Raw genomic sequence first — 25,256 nt, 5'->3', positions numbered from 1 at the left:
CAGTGGTGGTCCAGAACCACGAAACCCTGAAGCATCTTGTCCAGATCTAGTCTGATCATCTCTCATCATAAATCAGTTCCACTTAGAAATCCAATGAGGCAAAGCACTGGTTCAGTGCATTAACAGAGCTGTTCATCTATCATGATATGTGTGTGTGTGTGTGTGTGTGTGTCCCTCTCAAACACACAATAATGGCATTAGAAATGCTAGAGAAGCCCTGAAATGAGGCGTGAGCTCTACCATCATGTTGTGATGATAATCCAAATGTTCAGAGAGAAAGAGCAGGAAAACCTCATCCCCTAATCCTGGCATGTTGTCACACATTTTGTTTTAATCTTAAAATTTGTTAACATATGTTAACTCAGCGTCTCAAACTTTGACAGAATCCCATGTTTCTCTGCTAAAAATTATAGTAGTTAATAAATCTACTTCTAAATTGTGTGGTTTATTGTCAAGTGCATAGAGTGTTGTACTTGACTCCCATTTCCAAACTGTGGTGACACTTCCAAAAAAACAAACAAACAAAAAAACATTGATGTTTTAAATTGCATGCATGAATTTACTGCGGTAATCGAATGTACTTGTTCAAAATGGTTAATGGCCAGTATATATAAAATTCAGTCCAAAATAGAAAACTTTGTTATTAAAAATTGCCAGATGTAGCCTACTGTCCATTTTTGTCCAAAATGTATACCCTTTATTTATTTATTGGCCACAGATTTGAATTAAATACTTTAACATAGTACATATTTATTTAATATATAAATGTATTTGTTATACATCAAATTAATCGAAAATCTTCAGATGATGCCTGTTCTTTCATTTAACATGCAATATGATCAGAAATAATAATCTAGACATGCAATTGTAAGTACTTACCTTAAAAAAAAAATTTTCTTCCTGTAAATCCTTTATATTTTACAGAGAATCTGTATAATGATATATATGTATGTATGACAGTGTTTTCATATCTGTTGCTTATTTATAATTGGTGTTTGATTGTTTAATTTTACACACAAACTGACTGCTTAATGCTAATTGAAAAACCATATTTAATTATTAATAGCAGTTGTGCATGTTACTGTAAAATAATAATATTGGGATTTTCCCGTATTAGCCTAATTACATTTATGTAATTATAGATCAAAATCTATAAACTTCTGCTTTATTGTGATAAATGATCTAGATCTCGCATAAAGCACTGACATAATTTGCTTTTTAGTGGTAAAAGAGTGAATACAATTCTACAAACTGAATTAGGCATTTTGCTTTATATGTAGGTTTTCTGTCAGTATACAAATCTATAAATCCAAATCTTTGATTATGATTACAACAATTTTGTCATTATTAAAAAAGTTTTTATTTATTTAAAAAACACTCCTGCTAAAAATGACTTTGAAAAATTGTTTTATGTACCTTTACCATTCTCTCATTACTTTGTTGTTTAATATAAATCTGAGAGAAACTTCTCAGCATATGTGTGTGTTTGAGCAGTCTTATTGGTTCTGCAGCCGGTGCTCTCCGTCAGGATTAATCATTGGAGGTTAATTTGACGCTGTTAATTTAGTGCAGGAGGGACATGCTGGAGTGAAAAGCTGAGGCCCGAGCCAATCCCCCCGGGCCCATTTATCTGTCAGCCACCACGGCCAGCCTTGATTACAATTTGCAAAAAATTCATTAGAGTTAAGGCAATTGTCAGATCTCTCTTTCTCTCTCTCTCTATGTCTCCCATCACTGTTCCTGTTAAAATGTCTTTCTGTCCAGTTTTAGTGTCTCTCATAATGTACATGAATGCTGTCTGTTTTCCAAAATCATCTAAACCAACACATTTCATTTGTATAAATGCTGGTGTGTGTCTCAGTGATGATGAGGCACTGATGATGTCTGATCTATTGCATTATACAACAATAAATCTACCACTAACAATAATTCAATTCCCCTGGAAAGAAAAATTAGTATTCCAGTTCAGTCTACAAACCACTGCAATAGTAAGAACTTTTTTGTCTCACATTACAGTTTTTAAATTACTCTTCATTTACAAAGGTAGACAAAAAACACATACTTTTTAACATGTAATGATTTTGTGGAGCGATTGTTATTACACATTGCTATTATTAAAGTAATTAATTAGCCTACATACTGTTTGTAAGGTACACTGTAAGAATGTCTTTTGTTCTCGTTTACCAATTATACTTCATTAAAAATCCAAATTCTTAAAATTATAATTAATAATAGCGTAAATATCTTCTCTAAATTCATTTTAAACGGTTAAGTATGATACATATTACAAATTATACTCACATTTATTATGTTTCAATAAATAATGTACTTACACGGTTGTTATGAATCTGTAAAGTTTGGACATTCAAAAGTCTTAACTGACTTGAGATAATAATTGGGTTTTCCGTAACAAAATTTCTTTAAACTCGTTTAGAAACGGTCAAATTCGGAAACCAGCTTGAACGAATGTGTATAAATTGTTAAATCTGTTAGAATAATACATTTGGACGAGCTTTCATGTGGACACAAACGCAAAATATATAGGTAATATTAAATATACCTATTGATAAATAAAGCATTATGTATTAAAGTTTTAAAATGATTTTAAAAAGACATTATTTTAATTTATACATTAAATTCGTTGAAGTGAGTGTGGAAAATATATACATAAAATATCGAAATGTCAAGAGCAGCGATGTGTAAATGAGATTATTGTATTGTAATCAATTGCATATACCGCAGAGGCTGTTTATGCGAAATTGTATTTGATTTACATTTGCGTCTCAAGGTTTCCCGACATGTCCCGTGTGGGCCGAATAAGCTCGTTACGTTTCATCCTATAACGTGAGGCAGGTCCGGAGATCAAGGCTGACACGCGGTTGTGTGTTCACACGCCGTACTGAGTGTCTCTCACCCTGACCCTGAAATCTATTCATGAGGCACAGCCTCCTGTCACAACACCACATTCAAACCTCACAAGGTTAGATGATTTCAGATCATCACTACTAACAGGGCAGAAACTGCGCGGAACAGACGGGGCGAACACAAATCATTCTGCTACGCAGTAAAACAATTATTTTATTATCAATACTAGCACTAATAATTTAAATAATAATAATAGTAATTGGTATTGTTTTGTTGTTGTTGTTATTATTACATGAATTTTTAAATTATATAAACATACGCTAATAGACAAAAGTTGCACAAATAATGTAAAGAAAAAGTTTAAAACGCTTGTTAAAATTAGCCCACTCAAATTTGAGATTATCTTGGTACAGCCAAAATGAACACTTAGCCTACCGTTTGAGTTGTTTTCCTCCACACTTATGTGAATGAAGTGATTACGTGTTGAGTTTCAAAAAAGACAAATTGTTTACAATTGTTTATGGTCCAGCTTTAATCCACACAATATTCTGAAGTCAGTAAACTCATGAAACGTTAGCAAGTCTTTTTTTCTCACAATATTAAATAAATTAGCAGCGTGCCCGTGACGTCTGAAAAGGTTACAGAAAAAAGGAAAATGCAAGAAAACAAACAGAAAATTAAAATATAGGCAATTTACCATAAAAAATAAAGAGCACATATTTAACAGGTCGTTTCATAAATTCAAGGGAATGGTGTTAATTTGAATATTAATTGAATTAGGTGTTCTTCAGCAGAGACCAGAAGTGCTCCTTTTAGGATAATATTCATCTCTGCCAAAAACACAAGAACTAGACAGTCACACAGAACTAAACATAAAACTGATCTTTTTCTTTTAAATACATAGTGGAGTTTCCTGAACTAAAATTTGTTCGTGGTTTGGTCCAAAGTTGGAAATCAAACTGCAGTTTCTCCCAGTATGAGGTCTTAGTTTGAACCTTTCGTTCGGGCTGAGTCTGTTGCTTCTTTTTTCCTCGTTTGAACAACGCTGTCGTTAAAACGAAAAACTATATATAGCACAAACTATCAGCTGGATAGCTTGCGTGTCCTGGGTTCCTCAGAAACATCAGCCTCAAGAACAGTTTGGTCATATTTAGTATTCGCTGATTTAGTCCTCTAGTATCTAAACCCAGTGTATCAAGGTCTGGCCTGTTCTAACTGTTGGTGTTGGCTGCGTATCGCAAACCGACTAACATGCACCGGAATGGGCACCACGATTTTCGGGTTTCTGGAGGGCTCTCCGGTTTTGGAGTTCACGTTGCCCGCTTTGACCCGTTTCCACTTGGCTCTCCGGTTCTGAAACCAGATCTTGACCTGCACCTCGCTGAGCTTTAAGGCATGTGCGATCTGTGAGCGTTCTGTGAGGGACAGATATTTCTTACAGTGAAACTCCTTCTCCAGTTCTAAAAGCTGCTCGCTCGTAAAAGCGGTCCTCCTTCTCCGATTTTTCCCGGTGGACGTGGTGTTCCCGGCCCCATTCCCGCCGTGGACGCCATCGTCCAGTCCACCGTTGCCGTCTCCATCTTCCTTCTGACACATGGCGTTACTGGGCCCGTTATCATCGGAACTGTAATCTAAATCACTGTCCATGGAGAAGCTCTCGTCTTTCCTGTGACACTCATCCTCCTTCGTGTCGTCTTTGTTGTGACCTCGCACTATGGGAATAAAAGAAAAAGCAGAATTAATTTGAGAACTGCCTGAAGCTATCAGAATCAGAATGAAACATCTAAACAATAATTTGTTTATTATTCTTGAATAGTGTGGTTGGGAAAACAAGTTGTGTTTTCATAATCTTATCTAGTCTTGTCTCGCAACACGTTCTTCCTGTTTATTGCTGCCTCTTTTACGCGCAATTACGCACGGTGATGGATCCCTTAGGAAAGCAGTTTGAACACCTCAAAACAAGACTTCTGAAATCGGCCTAAAAGTTACCCCATTCACATCTCTTTAGATATGTCTTTTTATCTCATTATTATTTTTCCGAACATTGTAGATATGCATTTTTTTTGTAATCAGAAATTCAATAATAATGTTGGACTACATTTATTTTACTCTGCATACATATAAATGACCCAGGCGACAGTGAATTTTGCTTACAGTTTTATGGACATTTAAACACCGCTGGCTCTTCGATCCTTCAATTAAAACGAGCTAATTTAGTCACTGATGGCAGCTCGGCCTCAGGCACTATTCCTTGAAAACTTGATATAGGCCTTTAATTCACGTGTGCTATACTGAAATTCTTTAAGCCACAATTTTGACATTTTATTTCCGGAGGATTTCCTATAATTATTTCTGTCCCACATTCCTGTCTTTCATCGGTGCGACTCGGTAAATTGAATTTAGGTGACAAAATTAATTTGAGCGAAAAGCAGACTGGTTAATCAAACCAAGAACAGTCTGCAAAATTTCTTTCTAGAAAGCATTACGAATAAAACCTTTGACACGGTAAAACGTAGAATAAAAATAATTCCAGGAATTTCTAGATTATATATTTTGAGAAGTGATTGAAAATACAAGAATCAATAATAACAACATAAGTTTTAAATGTTTTTAAATATTAGCCTGTTATTATTTTTAAATACATTTATCAAAAACAGGACTATATTAGGTATTCAGAATGAGTCCTGCAGACTGTTTTGTCTCACCTGTAGAGGTGTGCATCGACTGCGTGTCGTGAAATGACGGAAGAGTCGCTGAATCTTTAGTTGGGAATGTTTTCCCATCCTCTCCATCCAAACGAATATCCTGAGATTTATCGAACATGGCGTGAATTGACTGAGAGCCGAGCTTCCTCGCCGCGTCCTGGTGCTGCTGAGACGGCGAGGTGGAGAAGCCGCCGGGTAACGTGGCCATTAGCGTGGATGTGAGCGCCATGCCCTGCGCCAGGCTGGAGCAGAACCCACTAGGTAACCCCGGGATCGGGTGGTGCGGATGGGTCGCGGGGAGAGCGCTCTGAGGAAGTGTGGGAGGAGGTGGCGGAGGAGGCGGAGGTAGCACCACTGACCGATAGGGCATAAACATGGGATAGCCCGTGTACACGAAATGTCCCGGACTGGGCTGCGGTGGACCTCCGATGAGCGAGTCAATGCTGAATGCGGTGGTGCTTCCCACCGGACGCTGCATCATCATGAACGGTGTACTGAAAGCTGCACTCATATGATCTTATGTGGACAGTTTATGAAGTCCTGAAGTCTGTGGGAGCAGCTGTCTCCCCCGTGCTTCTCAGATGAGGATGTCACTGCTGCACAGTTTCATACACTGACACCGGTAATCCTGTGAATGAATCTGTGTATGCGCAGTTCATAAAACCGTTGCATCTGTTTCGACTTAGTTCAGTGCCAAACAATTTTGTTCGTTATACGAATAGAGCGAGACAAGTGCATTGAAACACAAACACCGGACGCAAATTCCTTGCTGGAGGAGAAAAAGGTCGAGCATCTCAGATGAGCTTTATCGTCCTCCTTTGAGTTATTTCAGCGTCCTTGTCCCTTCTGCTTGGCCGCGTTTCATTTCAACCTGATGGAAGTCACAATAAATTGCTCCTCGCAGCATCAGCTGTGATCATCTACTGAAGTGTGAGTTTGAATTACGCTCCTTCGGTTTAAGCGTCTCCACCATGCGCTCTGGCCACGCCCATCGCGACTCCGCGCTTGCTATTGGTCCGGATTCATCCGTTTATGAGGAAAAGTCCTGACGCTCCGGAGCCGCGAGCGTTGCGCTGGCTGCTGTCTCTTAAATTAGAACTTCAGTCTCACATTCCAAAACAGTCAAAACAAGCATCATGTGAGATGTGATCTGATGTGTGTTTTGGCACTGCAGTTGCAATTGCATGTAATAGTTGTGCTAATGTTTTTCTTGATTTGACTTAATGAAAACCACCCTTTGGCCACAGTGTTTGCATATTCTGAAATGATTTGTGAGTGTAAAATAACTATTGTTCATCATTACAAAACCAATTAATGCCAGTGCTTCAAAGCAAAACATTTTTTTTAAACTCCTACATATTTCTAAATTCAGTCAACCAAATGGAGACAAACATCAAATACACCCCATCAAACCTTCTCAAAGTTATGTATTTATAATATGAATGTTTTCAACATACTTAATTTGACTAAAATAGCAACCTTACAACTGTTTCTAACGGGAAACTCACACACAGATGTCACTGACATTGGTCTGTTCATAATGACATGATCCTCCGCCCTTTATAGCAGTCAGTCATCACAAGATGTCATGTCAGACACTTCATGCCCGATCTCTGTGAATCAGCAGTTAACAGCCCTCGTTCACACATACACTGTGTTCCTCATAAACATTAAAAAACATATTTCAAACAGACTCAGTCTGCTCTGCATGAAGACATGCTGAAGCCTGAACCTAAAAGCATATTTCTCTGATGTTACAGTACAATCATGCATCAATTTGCAGGCTAAATTGTATTTCTAAAACCATGAATAAACAGAAAAAGTCGTAATGAAATTGTCAATTTTTTGTTGGCAAGGGGGACTAAATTATGAATTATTCAGTGGGATTCCTGATCAATAAATGTGTCTCCATGTTTGTAAAGTCTTTGGTCATGTGTGCATCATTTGGCCCACATAATTAAAAGGAATGCGTCCGTTTTGTGCCTTCGCGGTGGTGATTAGTCCTAATCTTTGGGGACCTTCCTTCCCTTGGTGCACCCTAAAAACCTTGACCCCGAGCCCCCACCTCTGCCTCCACGCCAAATCAAGGGCAATCCCCTCACCCCCTCCCCAGGGTCACAAGGACACAGTCTCATTAAAGACAGGCTGATCCGCAACTGCAATGCAGACATTAAATAGCAGTATTTTTCAATTAACGCTGACAAATTCAATCAAAATTCCATAGATTAGGATGAAATGAGGCATGGGTCATTTACAAGGGGATTTAATTGCACCACCATTAGACAAATAGTACAGCAGTCACCGTTCCATTATCAATCATGTGAAGGCATCAATAGTACAGGGGGAGGATGGGGGATGGGGGGTGCTTTCTGATATGCTGCGATTGAACCGGCACCGCAGAGCAGCTAATAAATACCCTCTTTTGTACTTATAAATTATCCAGTTTAATTAACAACATGGATTATGATTGGAATATGATTTAATTAAACCTTTCCTGCATGGTGGAGTGCAGAATCATCCATTATGTAGAAGCGAGGGGGAGCGTTACCGTGGGCTAAATTAAGAAAGGCCCAGAAACACACTGACAGCACCCGAAGATCTTCTGAACGGGACAATAACTGCAACTGCGAGAAGTGAGAAGATGTGGAGAAGTTCTGCGCTTTAAAGCCTAATACATGCTTTAATTGTGTAGCATACAGATGGAGGCCTGGAGAAAATGCCCCGCATCTAAGAAAGGTTTACTCAGTGGGCAAACCAATTAAAGACCTCTTATTGCTACTCGATGCAGTTTTGCAGGGGAAATGGATTTTGAAATGTTGCCTGCAGCATTTGACCATTCAACATTATTTAGTTACTGTGTCTCAGGCTCAACCTTTTCATCAAGATCCAAATGTCAGCTATAATTTATTCGGCACAGTTCGCCTCTCCCAATGAAAACATGAGTCGCTGTTTCCCTCTCTCTGATCCGGTCGCATTAGGAAAGGGCATGGGCTCCAACACTTTCATATATATGTTTAATTTGCTCTCAAATTGTTTTGGTCATAGACAAACGGCTATTAAAAGCCTGACCTTCGATTTCAAATTATGAGATCTATTTGAAATCAATTGATTAACCTTTAAATGATCCCCTGATGATAGGAGATCAGACCCATTCAAGGTCTGGCCATGCGTGACTGGTGGGGAGCGCTGGTTCTCCCTGAGGCTCAGGGCTAAGCGCAAAGATTGATCTATCTCAGTCAACCGGTCCTCGGGGCTCCACACTATGCCAGTCAATAACCACTGAGTTCAGGGCTGCTCTACATCCTTACACTCCCAGCACTGTTACAAAGTTGTTTTACTGTATAATATGCACTGATAGGTTACAACAGGGCTAAAAGCCCCCTTAAGGAACGTAAGAAAGTACATGACGAATGAAAAATTCTATTTACTGAATATTGATGGAGAAACAGAATTTGGTAAAAAAAGGACAAAAATATACGTTTAAGTACATAACATACCATGCTTAGTACATGCTTAGTTCACTTCTGCAACTGCTACAACAATTTTGCGTTCATTTAATCACTTCTGGCATCTCATAACGGCTCAAGTACTTTAGAACTATAAATTTTGCTTTCAGAGCTGCATCGTTGTTATTTCCCTAATGACTCTCCATTGTGATTGGAGCAATGTGAGCACACACTGCACATCCTTCACAACAAATCTATTCCTTCCCAATTATAGAAACAATTAGTTACACTACAGGTGTTTTACATCTGCTTCTTTGGTGCATTTTTGATTACTTTTTTTTTTTTACATTTTTTATTGGGGTCCTTTAGCCACTTTTAATAAGCCTTTTACCTCAAATTCTATCCCTTCAGATATTTAAAAGTTACTGAAAAACTATTGATTTCACTAAAACAAAAATAAAACATATTCAAACTTTTTTGGAAAACCAAATTACAAGTGAACCTTGTCATTGTACATCGGTACACTGAGACAAACAGGTGTTTACTCTTGTGAAAAATTGACATTTTTAAAAGAAAGTACTTACTACAGAAATGATATACTATTTTTAAAAAATGATAAAAGAATATGCTTAAGTGCACAATGAATGTAAAGTTTCTGGACACTTAACTGCATATTACATGAAATAATGGATGGAAATGTATTATAGTTGTACTTAAGTCTTACTTATATGGGCCAAAAAATACATCTTTATTAGAATTTGTCTTTTAAATATAGTTAAAGTGTACTTTCGAAATGAGCAATTATGGTAATATAAAATATACTGTATTGGTTTTTCTAATGAACATAGTATTTTCTTTACATTTAAATAGCCTTTAATATTATATTAAGTGCAAATACGTACACTTCCTTTTAACAAGGATAGGAAAGGGCTGTGATTTTTATTTTGGAATTTAATATTTTGGGAGAAAAACAGCCAATAAAGGCCTTTAGACCCTAGTAAAAAAGTAATAGATTTAAATATAGATACATTTATTTTATACTAAGTATAGTTCAAGTCTACTACCATATTTACTGACATATTGAGACTTACTAATTTAAAAATTGTAATTAAACTTCATTTGGAGTACTACTTGTGCACAATGCACATTTCTTAATATTAAGCCTAAAATATGTTTTAATGTCACTACTGATGAGGATTGTTTGATCTTTAAATAATATCCTAAAGTATGCTTGCAATAGTTCCACTTTAGCACAATCAAATATGCTTAAGTATATCTATAGTTGGACTTCAGCACTACTTCTGCACAATTAAAGTGCATTAAGTACAATATTAGTTGTTCCAGTTTAGCAGACTTTAAGTATACAAGTTAAGTATTCTAAAAGTGCAATTGCAGGGTTAAGTGTATAATATGTAAATGTATTTGTAGTATACTTAGCATGAAATAGATGTATATTATTTTTCACTATAGGGGACCCATTGTGTCATACTTTGCTCTGTCTTAATATTGGTTACTACATTGTTTTACATCAATCGAAATATGGTTGACAGGAATTCCATTCAAGTCCATTCTATTCATGCACACAGAAGCAATAATCCAAACACTGCCTGGCTGAATGAAGTGTAAAAGACAGGTCAGTGTCATAACTACACTAGGCATGTGCTTTACCTCGGTTCAGACTCCCACCTGATTATGTCATTTGGCTTTGTGAAACATATATTTGTATCTAAGGACACATTTTCAGTGCCAGTTATACTTGGTAAACAGATGCAGAGCTCACCACAGTACTCACAATGAGGTGCAATTCAAACCATCATTCTAATTTTAATATGCCTCACGTTAAAGGGATCACACCACGACACAAGTGTGTGCCATGGTCCAATTCATCTTGCTTTATTAAAGCGAGGAAATGAGGTGAGGCATCAGTGCTTTGCACCCCCAGGGCACGTTCAAGACAGATGAACAACAGGGGCAAGCACAATGATAGCACAGGATTAGCACCCCACACACACTGGAGCTCTGTTCAAACGCACAAAGCAGCAGAGAATGGCTTTACAAATCCTCCAAAGCAACATTCTGATACTGTCACCATCAGTCTGCCAAAAGCACCTCACACATGCAGTCTTGTACGGCTTAAGGAAATCAATACTACGACTAAGTGCATCTATAAAAGACGGCCATAAACATGCCAGCTCATTCATTCTTTGGACTCAGGAAACAGCTATGGAAATAAGAACTGACAGCATTTTAGAAGTAGTTATTTTTCCATACATTTTCAATTGTATTATTATAAATAACAAATGCCTGACAAGTGACAGTAAATGTCTCTTTAAAAGGTGTCTGCATAAAAAATGATTTACAGTATAACGAAAAAGTAGGAAAATTGTAACCCATCTAGATAAAATTTGTTTTGTGTTCATGATAATCAGTGAAAATTGACAGAACTTGGAGGCTTTCTTTTTTTAACTTAATTTGAAAGAAAAAGAAAGAAAGAAAGACAGACAGACAGAAAGAAAGAAAGGAAATATCATGGCTGACCAGGGATGGTTGTAACGCTTTCCAATGTACTTGATGCTCAAAAAATGTACATTTGCCACAGTGGTTATTAAAAAATACTACAGACACATTGTTATATTTTGCATTATTAGGCTATGTTTTATGTATTTCTTTTGTTTGCTGTTTATTTGTTTCTTGTTTTAATCTGTTTTCAAAGCTTACAACTGAATGAAAGGATAGTGATATATTTTTCTTTAATAGCATAACAATTAAAGAAAATGTGTGCACAGTAATTTCACAATAAATTGTCAATCAAACAGATTTTAAGTTGTAACAACCACTCTTTGGACATTGTACACAAACGTATAAGAATATTATATATGTATAAGAATATTTTATTAAAGAGATACTTCACTGAGTTACTAAGGTTTACCAAATAACAAAATGTGTTATAACACTGCTCTTCTCCCTTACTATTGTACAGTACAGAGACGACTGTTCCAGTCAGTCATATTAATCCACAGCGCCGCCTGCAGGTCATGATAAAAATACTACAAAATTGTTTTAGACAGTAAACCATGTTCAGCATGTCGAAGTGTATCGATCTCTGAGTAAAATAAACAGAAAATGTGTTAATTATGAATAAGAGTCACGGTCAGTAGCGTTCGACTGTATAGGCCACTCTACATATGTACAGTACAAACTCTCACATGAACACAGTTTAAACATTTCAAAGAACTTTGAGGAATTAGATTCCGAACAGAAAGGAGAACCCTGAAACCACAAATGAAATATCCTCAATTGTCTTGCCCCTACCATCAACTCTACACAAAACTACCAGACATGTCAATCACAAGCAACTTTTTAAACGCCCATGAAAGGGAAATCCAGATGTGCAGTAATTACAACCATTTCAAAAGCATCAGCAGCAGCCTCCACAGACCTTCAGAAACAGACACCACGCTCCATGACTAGACATCAAATTCTCGCTTTTAACAAGCTGAATTGAAGCCATTCTGGCTGAAGACATCCACGTGATCAGCTGACCAGACGTTTCAAAATTAAGTTCCCTGAGAGTTCATTTCAAACGGCTGTCCTACACGTCCCAATGCACGTTTATTCAAGTATCATTCGCATAATAACACATCAATAATAGCCAAAATAAACGAGTAAGTACTAAATAACGCTATAGGTTAAAACATACCCAATTAGTTTCCTCTCTGAGGTAAAGATCGGTCAGTTTGATTAACATAAGTAGCTTGGCTGGGGCTTGTCTTGTTATTGCTTGGCTAGACAAGACATGAAGTGTTCATGTGCTCTCTAACACGTGAACACATAGGCGCTCATTAGGCTATAACTTACTTGTACGATGATCTTCCACTTCTGTGTGAAATATAAACTCTAAAAACCTCAGATGTCAAAGTGAAAGCAAATGCAATCTTTAAAAACGTGGTTAAAATTGATTTCTTGTCTTGTTAGAGTGTTTGAATAATGGTTGCTTCATGGTGCTGTTTTTGGCAACTCTGAGAAAGAGCATTGATGGATTTAAGAGCAACCTTACTACCACCATTTAGTTCAGCCTCATCAGTAGTAGTAGGAAGAATGAAAAAGTCCAGGCGACCTACGAATCCACCTTTATTCGTCAGAGAATATAGATTGGTCATTTTTCTCCCAAATGAATTAGACAACAAGATTCAGTTTGTGACAAAGAGAGAAAGTCAACTGTTGAGTTAACCCTGTGCATATATCCATTTAATAAAGTGTAAAGTGCCTTCAAGGCTGGTTGATCCAACATCATCATGAGGAGAGGGCCACGGTTTGCTCAGACCTCCAGAGCTTTAATTAGTCTTTCTTGGCTAATTAATTCTGTACGAGTTTGACTACAGCACCCAAACCTCTTGCTACTAAAACACAACCCTGCAGAACACACAGAGACTCACAGAACAGTCACAGACATGAAGCAATTTGTTTCTTCTATGTTTACAATAGGTTACAAGGGCCCTTTTTCCCTCCCAGATCTTTTAATTCAGTCAAAAATACACTCAAAATTCAGTTTATACATGATGATCATGTTTTAACATTCTTTTTTTTTTTTCAAGTCAAAAATTTCAGAGTGATAGATTTATATCCCAATAAAGAAAAAGATCCATGTTTGGCTTAATCTTAGTTATGAATTAATTAATTAATTAATGATTATATCTTATTTTAAAAAATGAACAGTACTTCACTTCTCATTAATATATGATAATCTTTTCTCCGTCAAGTCGAAGTCATGCAACATACAGAAATATGTAAAAAAACAACAACAACAACAAAAACACACAAACTATAAAGTATAAAACAGGAACTGAGAGAAGACCTCTGAAAACCCAAAGTCATTAAGTCTTTTAAAATATCAGATAATTTGACCTTTTCATAACAACACAACTTTTTTACAAAAAAAAAAAAAAATATATATATATATATATAATAGTCAACATTTTAAAGTGGATCAAAACTTTTCATCAAAGTTGTCCTAAAATTAAAACAATACCCGTAGGACAACTTAGGACAACTTTGATGAGCCTTTTTCATTCACTTCAAATTTTGACTACTATATATATATTTTAAGTATTTTAAAATAAATATTATTTTTTAATATGATAAAAGGTTAGTTCTCCTAATATTAAAGTTCTGTCATTACCTTGAGATATGTTTCAGTGCTTTTTGTCCATACAATGGAAGGCAATGGTAACCAAAACTGTGTTCTTCAAAATTATAATTTGTAATATAATTTTTGGTCCACAGAAGAAAAGTCATACAGAACTGCACTCTTAAAAATAAAGGTGCTTTTAAAGGTTCTTCACAGCGATGCCATAGAAGAACCATTTTTGTTTCCACAAAGAACCGATCGGTCAAAGGTTCTTTAAAGAACCATTTCTTTCTTACCTTTTTAATAATCTGAAGAACCTTCTTTTACCACAAACAACCTTTGGTGAAACAGAAAGGTTCTTCAGATGTTAAAGGTTCTTTATGGAACAAAAAAGGTTTTGTTCATAGAACAAAAAAGGTTCTTCTATATGGCATCTTAAAGCACCTTTATTTTTAAGAGTGTGGAATGACATAATGGTCAATAAATAATGACAGAATTATTGGCCTTAATATATATATATACCTTAATGGCTATATCACACATTTTATTTAAAATATATATATATATATATATATATGAAAAAAATATTGATTTTTTTTTCTTTTTTTTCTTTTTTGCAATATGAAACTAACATCAAAACTTGCCACATATATTTTATACTACATTTTTTACATTTATTTTTATTTTATTTGTTATGGACAATCTCCTGTAGAAGTTTGTGGATGATAAGCAATTCTGTGGAAAACTACAGAGCTTTCTATGACCAAAGATTCAGTTTGGGCCTTGTCAAAACTACATATTGGCTTCCTCAGCATGTCTGCACTTGCAACATAATGGGCAAATCTTCCCTCTTGCCCTCATGTTCTTCTATAATAATGATTTCATCCGAAAGACCATATTAATGCAGTATCTGCTTTCTAGGGACATGTCTCATCCCTTTATCACTTTACTATGGTGAGTTTTGTGTATGGTTTTTTTTTTGTGTATGGAAACATATGAGAATATGTGCGTAAACATGAGTGTAAGTGCGGGTGTATGAGTGTTATGGGCTTTTCTAATGTAGCTCTGATGACAAGGGGGTGTGGATTCTGAATGGCTGTGGCTGGCAAGGTCACTGTGTCAGATTGGGTTCTATAATGTTTCCATGATCATAATAACAAATCCTCAAGGTTACAGAGTGTTGATCTTGATCATGAGGGAGCGCAGGGGTGGAATACATTCAGAGTACCAATATGCCACTCAGAACAGAATTATGCAACCATCTACATTCCCTGTGTTAACAGATGTCCTTGAGTGTTCTACTCCCAAAAAATATGGTACTGAATAGTGGGACCCTCATGTGCAGAACCTCCTGGACCCTCAGGATAGAGCTGGTGACATGGAAAAACTGTGTTTAACCTCAAATGGCATATCTAATCTTGTTGTGAAATTGCATGGGTCCATCAAAAAACAAAAAAAAAAAAAACAAAAAAAAAACATGAAACAGCTGACAACTGTAGTGGACAGTGGGGTAAAATGTTATTATCTAGGATAACGAGAAATAAGGGAAGGCTTTTAACCCCAGATTACAATTCATTGTAATATGCTGATTTGGTTCTCAAATAACATTATTATGACAGTTGAAAGCATTTGTGCTGCTTAACATTTTTTTTTATGGAAACTGTAATATTTTTTTCGGGATTCTTTGATAAATAGAACGTTCAAAAAAAAAAACAAAACAAAACAAAAAAAAAAACAACAGCATTTCTGTCATCACAACTCTCAGAGAGTTTAGCATACAAATATACAGTACAGGGCAATGTTAATGTGTTTGGTCTTGGCATAATAGATCTGCTACACTACTGCAGAAGAGCAAGTATCAAGACTTGCTACTGCCAATACATCCACAATATGCTGCTGTGAACATATACGAATACTGCTATTACACATAAAACATATTAAATAACCCCTATATATAGCATGCATTAAGTTACCCCATAGCAGATCTGTACAGGTGGAGCTGGGGAAGGCGGAGGGTTTCTGAAGCATGCTGTAACTGCTACATTAAGCACTGGCCAAGTATTTGAGTGTTGAGCAGGAAGCTCATTGGCTACTGATGTGAAAAGAAACCCAATTACCAATTAGCATGTCATGTGAATCGGATTGAGTTACCCCTGTGCCATCTAGAGTTTCATGACAGCACAACTTTGTATTTATTTGAACAACATTTTTTTGTAACAATGTAAATGTCACTTGAATTCAATTTAATGCATTTTTGCTAAATTAAAAAAAAAAAAAAAAAAACCTACTGAAGCCTGACCTTTGAATCTCAAGATACTGTACATAGATTTTTCATAATTTGATGCAAATTACTCACTGGCATATCTTACCCCATCTATAATTATGTGACAGTCATGACTAGGCTGGTCTCACCATTTTCAACTAAAAACTTGAAAGCTTTTTATGCAATTTTGGCCTTCATTTTGGGGGTCTGTAAATGCAAACATTTGAAAACAAGTTTCAACGTTCAAATTTTTGAAAACTTTAAAGGGTTAGTTCATCCAAAAATGAAAATTCTGTCATTAATTACTCACCCGCATGTTGTTCCATACCCGTAAGACCTTCGTTGGTCTTCGGAACACAAAATAAGATATTTTTGATGAATTCCAAGAGCACTCTGACCCTCCATAGACAGCAAGGGTACTACCATGTTCAAGGCCCAGAAAGGTACCGCTAACATCAACAAAATAGTCCATCTGACATCAGTTTTTCAAACATAGCTCTGTGCACGCTTTCCTCGCATGTAAACAATGCATGCTGCTGACATAGAACACGTGTGCATCATGCTTTGTTTATGTTTAGAGGAAAGCATGCGCATGCGTCATGATTGAAGCACTGACGTCACGTGGACTATTTTGTCCATGTTTTTGGTACCTTTCTGGCCTTGAACGTCGTAGTATCCTGAGGGTCAGAAAGCTCTTGTATTTCATCAAAATTATCTTAATTTTGTGTTTTGAAGACAAACAAAGGTCTTACAGGTTTGGAACAACATGAGGGTGAGTAATTAATGACAGAATTTTCATTTTTGGGTGAACTAACCCTTTAATGTTACCATCTCAGAGTGAACTACAACCCCCCCCATGGTTATGTGCAGAGGTGCGTAGTGTTTCTTTACAAAGTAACATTGCCAACTACTGGCCTGGCATGCATCATACAGAGTTTGTTGTTTTTTCATAGATCTATGTGAACAGGGATCATTTTGACAGCAGTGTGGTTTGTATGTGAAACTTCAAAAATACATTGTTGTCGTGTAAATGTATCTTAGTCTCCAGTGCTCTATTGACGTGGGGCAGTACTCAGTCTCTGGGCTGACCTGGCAAAGAAGAAAAGTTAAACTTGAATAAAGAGTTATGTGGATAATCACTTGCACTTCTGTTTCTCAAGGACGTAAAACAGTCATGTTACCGCTCCCCCACCCCTGTCCAAAAAGGCGGCAGCAGTGGCCTGTGATTTCCCAGATTCCCCTGCTGGAGCTTCTGACCGGGGCAGTCTGGTTGGTCATTAAGTGGCAGGACAGTGGTGTAATTGAGATGAAGCACACCTGGACTTTAATTGCTCACTCACCTGGTTCAACAGCCCCTCTGTGTATGTAGCACTGCCTACCCTGTCACTCTCACTGTGGGACTGAGCCGCTAGCAGCATAAACAGCTCTGTCATACAGACATTAGTTGACCTTTCAAAGTATTTATAAAGGTGTAACCAGTCTGCTCTCCTCCCCAGGTAACTCCTTGTATGAGTAATGATTATCTGAAATGCCTGAGTAGTCAGGCCTCTCTCATCTACACAACTGGCCTGATTCCTAGAGAGATTAAGTGAGTCCATTTTACACTGTTTGACAAACAGCTTGTAAAAGGCATGTAAATTTCTCCCTATTCCCAAACATCTTTTCAAATATAAAAAAAGCCAAACAATTTGAAGTGTTCAGGGGACTTGTGGGAAACTGCATTATGTAAACAGTATGTAAAACAGGTTGAAGCTGAATTAAACTCATGCTGTGCAGCTCTGCGATGGAGTTTTTTTTAAATACTTAAATATGTTCAAATTAATCACTCTTGATTTGCTGCATTAAAAAGTCAGACTAATTAACAAATGATTAGCAAATGATAAAGAATTACATGATGTTGGGCTAATTAGCATAACATTAATTGCTTTGTTTTATAATACCCAGCTGGCTAATTGTTCTTTCTCTCTCTTGTCCTTAATTATTCTGAAAAGGAGGTGACTGTGGTTCCTATTCTCCCCACTTGAGGGGGAGCCTACGGTTAGCTGGCTTTATATGAAGTATTCATACGAGGCTGGTACTGCCACAACATCTCTAGTGTCCATCAAAAACTGTAAGGTCACCACACACAGTGCATAAGCAAAGCAGCAGGTTTAGAGCTCAAACCTCTTGTATTCAAAGCAAAATGCGACCACTAGATCAATATAGGCCGTGACTGCTATGAATGCTACAGTAATTCATAGATCCACTACCTAATAACTTGCGAAATCTCTGGACCAACAGATAATAAGATAATGAGATTAATACCTCCTTTCCTACTACTTTTTAATACAAAATGGCAACGATGACAGCGTTTAGCAGATTTGCGGCCCTATACTGAAAACAAAGTGTAGACCCCATAGACCCCAAAACTAGTCATAAGAGTCAATCTTTTGTAATTGACATTATATATCATCTGGAAGCTGAATAAATAAGCTGGTTACAATTTATTTTGATAGTCCACTTTAGACATTCTACTAACTATAAGTAACTTTGCAACTACATGTCAACTAATTCTCATTAATTTGCAACTACATGTCTACTAATTCTCAGAGCAGACTGTTAGGTTAGGTATAGGGTATAGGACAGTCTACTAATACTGTAATGACTAGTTTACATGGAGTTGCAAATTTACTTGCTGTTAGTAGAATGTCTAAAGTGGATTATCAAATTAAAGTGTTACCAATAAGCTTTCCATTGATGTATGGTTTGTTAGGATGTATGGTTAATGTATGATTTGTTTGTTTGAAAATCTGGAATCAAAAAGAAAATCAAAATATTGAGAAAAACTTCTCCACAACATGGCGACGGCTGCAACAATATTACAGCAAGAATAAAAGCTACACCTTCTTTCATTGCATATACATTTGGGCGGTGTTATGCAAATCTTCCCACACTGTGACTTAGACATGTGGGGTTGTGTTTGAATGAGTCGTTTTAGTCTTAACTTTTATAAAGAATGTCTCTTCAGGTTTGAGACTTCAAAGTTTGCAACTTTACAGATCTTATACATGCACAAACAGCTTTTAACACTCCAAAGAAAAACATGAAATCACATCATATGGCCCTTTTAAAGTTGTCCAAATGAAGATCTTAGCATATTTTATGGTTTTTATATATTTACGGTAGGAAATTTACAAAATATTTTCATGGCACATGATCTTTACTTAATATCCTAATGATCCATACAGTGTATTGTTTGGCTATTGCTACAAATATACCCCTGCTACTTAAGACTGGCAGTACTATGACTGTACTGCCACCACAATGCACGTACAGATGCAAGTGACGTAACGTCAACTCCAAACTGGTCTATACCTGTATTAGTTCAATGTGGACATAACTAGTTGCTGATAGTAAGGTTTTACAAGATATTTTGCCTAAACAGCTGCTGTAAATAGCATAATTGCTGACATAAACTTGAAATATACTACCAAATTTGACCCAAAAGCTAAAAATATAAATCATTGTAAGCTTACCATAGTTGTTTGAGGTACAGCAAGAACTCATGAAATAGTGTAATTTTGTTCCTTGTTATCCTAAAAACTTCCATAGTTCAACTTAAATAACTGCAATTCAAATGGGAAATAGCACTCTAAAACATACTAGGTTAAAAACCACCCAACTTGGGAAAATATAGGACAGAACACATGCTTGGTTATTTTGACCCAGCTGGTTGGGTTAACAGTTTTTACAATACATGCTGGGTTATTTTATTTGTCAACTAGTTTAAAATTATTATACTGCTGGCTTAAAATGGACTGGAACTTATAAAACACACACACACAGAATTACTAGAGGCAACAGCAATAATCAAAAGATGAACATTTATTATTAAGCAAGAACATATTGGCAAATTCTATTTATTTGGGTGAATACAGCATAGTTTACAATATTATATTAACAAGCATTTAAGACATAAAAAATGTAACATTTAAAAGTAGCATTTCAATTTACTGTATTCAACCGTTCTCTGTAATCGCTTTTTACCTAAATAGCGCTAATTCTCGTGCCGGTGTGATGCCGAAATTTGAGATGGTGAAGGGCTGCTGTTTGGCAGGTTAACTGCGAACTTCAGACACCAGCCTCACGTTTCACAGGTAGATGAATGATGCCGTGACTGACTTCAAAACCTGCCCATAAACAAACAGTACTGAGGTTAGAGAACATATTTTAATATCAAACTAAATTAAACTCAGTACAATAACGAATAAAATCCAATTATTGTATGCAAGACAAATGGCGTTTCCATCTTGCGAAACAACCGCTGCTGACTGAGCTGACTGACATCTTGTCCTTATGTTGCGTACATTGCGTAAAATAATACAATTTACAACATAGTAAAGACTTTAGAAATGAAATAAAATGTATACAAACCTTTATTTTGCTGAAGAAATGCACCAAATCGGCAACGCTGAGAACCACTCTCTCTCCTGTAGAGAACTCAAAAAGCCTGTGCTCTGACTGTAACTCAGCAGCTGGGTTGTATCGTCAGTGACAGGCTCAGCTCAACGGTTGGATAGAAAAAAAAATAACCCAGCCTTAAATGACCCAGCAGCTGAGTTACAGAAAAACTACCCAGCACATGGGTAACAAATATTAAAAATAACCAAATAAAATGAACCAACAAGTTGAACCCAGCATTTGAGTTAAAAAAATAACTCAGCGTTTTGTAGAGTGTGGCCATTCCCTGGTGAGAAAAACAGCATATGCTGGTAGGTATGTTTTGATGCTGGGATGCTGGTTAGGTATGTTTTGATGCTGGTTTAAGCTGGTCCTTAGCTGGTTTTTGCTAGTCCTTTGCTGGTTTATGCTGGTCATGTTGCTGGTCAAGGACCATCATCAACCAGCAAAGGACCAGCATAAACCAGCAAAGGACCAGCTTAAACCAGCACCAGAACATACCTAACCAGCATCCCAGCATCAAAACATGCCTACCAGCATATGCTGGTTTTTTCACCAGGGTTGAGAATTACTACAAAACTGAATAATCTATCTGATAAAACAAACAGTAAAACAGTAATACTGTGAAATTAAAGTACAAATAATTTTAATATTTTAAAGGGTTAGTTAACCCAAAAATGAAAATTCTGTCATTAATTACTCACCCTCATGTTGTTTGAGACCTGTAAGTTCCTGTCTTCGGAACACAAATTAAGATATTTTTGAAGAAATCTAAGAGCTTTCTGACCCTGCATGGACACCAATGCAACTGAAATGTTCAAATGGCCCAAAAAGGAATTAAGGACATTGTTAAAATAGTCCATGTGACATTAGTGGATCAACCGTAATGTTATGAAGCTACAAGACAACTTTTTGTGTGAAAAGAAAACAAAAAAGATGAACAAAGATGAACAAAGATCTTATGGGTTTGGAACGACGTGAGAGTGAGTAGTTTAATTACAGAATTTTCATTTTTGTGTAAACTAACCCTTTTAAATGTAATTTATTCCTGTGATGGAAAAACTGAATTTTCAGCAGCTAAGTCTATCCATCCATCTACATAATTTATAAAGCTTTTGAGTCCTCTCAGACGATCTCCTGCTTTGTCTACTTTAAGCCACCGATTCTTTATCATTTTATAAATATTAAGCCATTACAAAACAGTACACTATCTCATATACATGTACATTCCCAATGAGCAAATTGTGCACTTTGTTCACAGGGATATAGTCTAATGTGACAGCTAAAGAGAGGCTATCCTGTGGGTCAGAATTCCAGTTATCTTCTGTCATCTGGCCTTTTTGAAGGCTCACTTTAACAATCTCCATTAAATCAGGGATAACTTCTTAATGGCTCTGTCTCACCCTTCAGCCCCTAGGCCAAACCTAGGGTTGCTAAAGTTGTAAAGGCACAGGCAGGCTGCATCACTATAAACAGTACCTCAGAGGTCACCGCTTGCTGCAGGAAAGGCAGCCCTGCATAAGAAAGCCCAGGACCCTGGAGCCACAGGACAGGGAAATAAATAGTAATTGCAAAACAATGGTTAAAAGGCTTCTTGAAATGAGGGAATTGCTGTACTTTATTTTACAGCAACGGCCACAGGGCGAGAAAGGTCTGCGCTCAGGTCTCAGTGAGACAAAAAGATGCATCTGACTAATCCAATCTGAATAATGTTTAATTATTAGCGCTCCTGAAGGGGAGAAATGTGTAGGGGAAATGACCTATGAGAATAATGCACAGTCAAACGAGGCATTTAATTAAAAACAGTATGAAGAGCACTGCAGGAAAAGATGACTTCAAATCATCTTTTTATTTTCAGTAATTAGGTGTGCAAATATAAGCCAGTGCACTTGGGCACGTGCATATCAACATCTCGCATTTAAATTAGCAAGTCAAGAAAAAAACCATACTCCTCTTTACATGTCACCCAGCTTTAGGGCTCTTTTTGTTCTTTGGGTTTGACACACACACATACACACACACACATATATTCCTGATTAATTCAATTAGATGTGAGCTGAAGCTACAAAGAGCACATTGAGGTGACTGTGTTTGTCATGCCCTATAAACCTGGTGAGAAGGAGGAGGGGATCCAGTAGGATCAGAGTCAAAGTGTGGGATAAAGATAGGCACAAGGCAAGCCAAAACACACACACAGGAGAGAGAGCATACCAAGAATGACCTGGGATAAGTGAGGGAGTTGATTATGTTGCAAACAAGGGGTAAGACATGCGTTACAGAGAATGAAGGAATTTAAAACAGGCATCTGCTCCCATGGGAAGAGGAGTCTAAAGAGAGGAAGGGAAGTGGGTCAGCTGCTTGGCAGAGCAGGCTGTCTCGTATAGCGCTGAACACTAAATACTCTGAGACCTGGGCAGAGATGTCGCACTGCAGCCCTTCTGCCAGACACAGTACGGGTGAAGATTACATGCGCCAATAAACTCCACAAAAACTGATACTGAGACTTTCCATATAATCCTATGGTATTATATAGCTTGTGTTTTGCTCTCTGTGTTTATACAAATGAGCATAAAGTGGTCTTATTTTACTATTGAAGGCGTAGGAAATCTGTCATAATTTACTCACCTTCATGTCATTTCAAATCCATATGACTTTGTCTTTTCTGTCTAACAGAACAAGAAAGTTAATCATATAGGTTTGGAATGACATGATGTTGAGTAAATAATAACAGCATTTACTGTACATTTTGGGTTGAATTTTTAGCCACGAATTTCATTTCAATGTGGCATCTTATTTCAGAATGGAATTAAAGGTATAGGCCATCCCAAAATGTAAATGCTGTTATTTCAGAATGGAATTAAAGGTATAGGCCATCCCAAAATGTAAATGCTCATTTACTCTTCCTCATGCCATTCCAAACCTGACTAACTTTATTCTGTGGAAGACAAAAGATGATATTTTAAAGATTGTCACTAGCTACCAACAGTTTTGGTTACCATTGACTTCCACTGAATGGACAAAAACATACAGTGGAAGTCAGTGTGAATGGAAACTGTTTGGTTACCTACAGTTGAGGTCAAAAGTTTAGCTGTACATACACCTTACAGAATCTGCAAAATGTTAGTTATTTGACCAAAATAAAAGGGATCATACAAAATGCATGTTATTTTTTATTTAGTACTGACCTGAATAAGATATTTAACATAAAAGATGTTTACACATAGTCCACAACAGAAAATAATAATTGAATTTATAAATATGACCCAGTTCAAAAGTTTACATACACTTGATTCTTAATACTATGTTGTTAGCTGAATGATCAACAGTTGTGTTTTTTTTTTTTTTTTTTTTTTTTTTTTTTTGTTTAGTGATAGTAATTCCTTGTTTGTCCTTAACATTTAAACTTTCTTCAGAAAAATCCTTCAGGTCCCACAAATTCTTTGGTTTTTCAGCATTTTTGTGTATTTGAACACTTTACAACAATGACTATGATTTTGAGATCCATCTTTTCACACTGAGAACAACTGAGGGATTTATATGGGAGGTGGGGGTGGGGGCTTTTTGAATTTGAAGGTCAGGGTAAATGTGACTTTTTTTTTGTCTTCTAGGAAACATGTAAGTATCTTCTGTAGCTTCTGAAGGGCAGTACTAAATGGAAAAAAAAAATTCTCAAGTTTTCATTCTACTCAAAAGTTTACATCCCTGACTCTTAATGCATTGTTTTTTTCTTCTGGAGCATCAGTGAGCATTTGAACCTTCTGTAATAGTTGCATATGAGTCCCTCAGTTGTCCTCAGTGTGAAATGATGGATATCAAAATCATACAAACATTGTTGGAAAGGGTTCAAATACACAAAAATGCTAAAAAAACAAAGAATTTGTGGGACCTGAGTTTTTTTTTTCTGAAGAACAGTGGGCAGTTTAACTGTTCAGGACTGTTTCTCCTTATTTTGGTAAAATAATTAACATTTTGAGCGTTTGACCTCAACTGTACATTCTAGTGCAACCATTTCATAATCATGGCCATTTGATAACTACAGAGTTTGATAAAATCACAAAGTGTCCAAATGCTTTTTGTCTTAATTTTATAGTATAAACAGTGTATCTATTATTTTATCAATTGCAATTTATAAAATATATTTAAATTTATAAATTATATTTTTATAAAAAAAATTTCCTGAAAATTATTTTGCATGAAAGGTGTTCTGTTTTTCTCTAAAATAATTGGTCCTTGTTTTTATATGTTATTATCCAATACAAAGACATTTATACATTATTATATTTTAAAGTGTAACATTCAGGATTACAATATTTTGGAATCTGAATGCACATAATTTCAGGAAATTGTCAAGAGAGAAGATTTCAGGTCAGGTTTGTCCTTTATTGGTTCTCTGACCTCAGGTCAGGTTT

The 25,256-nt window shown here is 36.4% G+C and overlaps 2 protein-coding genes across 3 annotated transcripts in view; both read right to left on the bottom strand.

Annotated features, from left to right (window-relative positions):
* Positions 1-3,395: 3,395 nt before the first annotated feature.
* Positions 3,396-6,481, bottom strand: gbx2 (gastrulation brain homeobox 2). The gene is made up of 2 exons (XM_051112876.1): positions 5,571-6,481; positions 3,396-4,577 (listed from the first exon to the last, which is right to left on the bottom strand). The coding sequence occupies exons 1-2, from the start codon at positions 6,079-6,081 to the stop codon at positions 4,060-4,062; spliced, it is 1,029 nt and encodes a 342-aa protein (XP_050968833.1). The 5' UTR covers positions 6,082-6,481; the 3' UTR covers positions 3,396-4,059.
* An 18,740-nt stretch (positions 6,482-25,221) lies between these two features.
* The window catches only part of iqca1 (IQ motif containing with AAA domain 1), a 48,380-nt gene continuing 48,345 nt past the window's right edge, over positions 25,222-25,256 (bottom strand). For both annotated transcript variants that reach the window (XM_051113424.1, XM_051113425.1), the window contains exon 19: positions 25,222-25,256. This exon is cut by the window's right edge and continues 659 nt beyond it. The gene's annotated coding sequence lies outside the window, so the exon portion shown is untranslated.

This window comes from Labeo rohita, chromosome 6, assembly GCF_022985175.1.
Source record: "Labeo rohita strain BAU-BD-2019 chromosome 6, IGBB_LRoh.1.0, whole genome shotgun sequence".
Lineage (NCBI taxonomy): Eukaryota > Metazoa > Chordata > Actinopteri > Cypriniformes > Cyprinidae > Labeo > Labeo rohita.
This window is presented reverse-complemented; position numbering and strand designations above follow the sequence as displayed.

Coding starts and splice junctions, on each gene's coding strand:
- gbx2 (XM_051112876.1), bottom strand. CDS start 6,081: ATGAGTGCAGCTTTCAGTACACCGTTCATGATGATGCAGCGTCCGGTG. Junction 4,578..5,570: donor GTCGATGCACACCTCTACAG/GTGAGACAAAAC, acceptor TTATTCCCATAG/TGCGAGGTCACAACAAAGAC.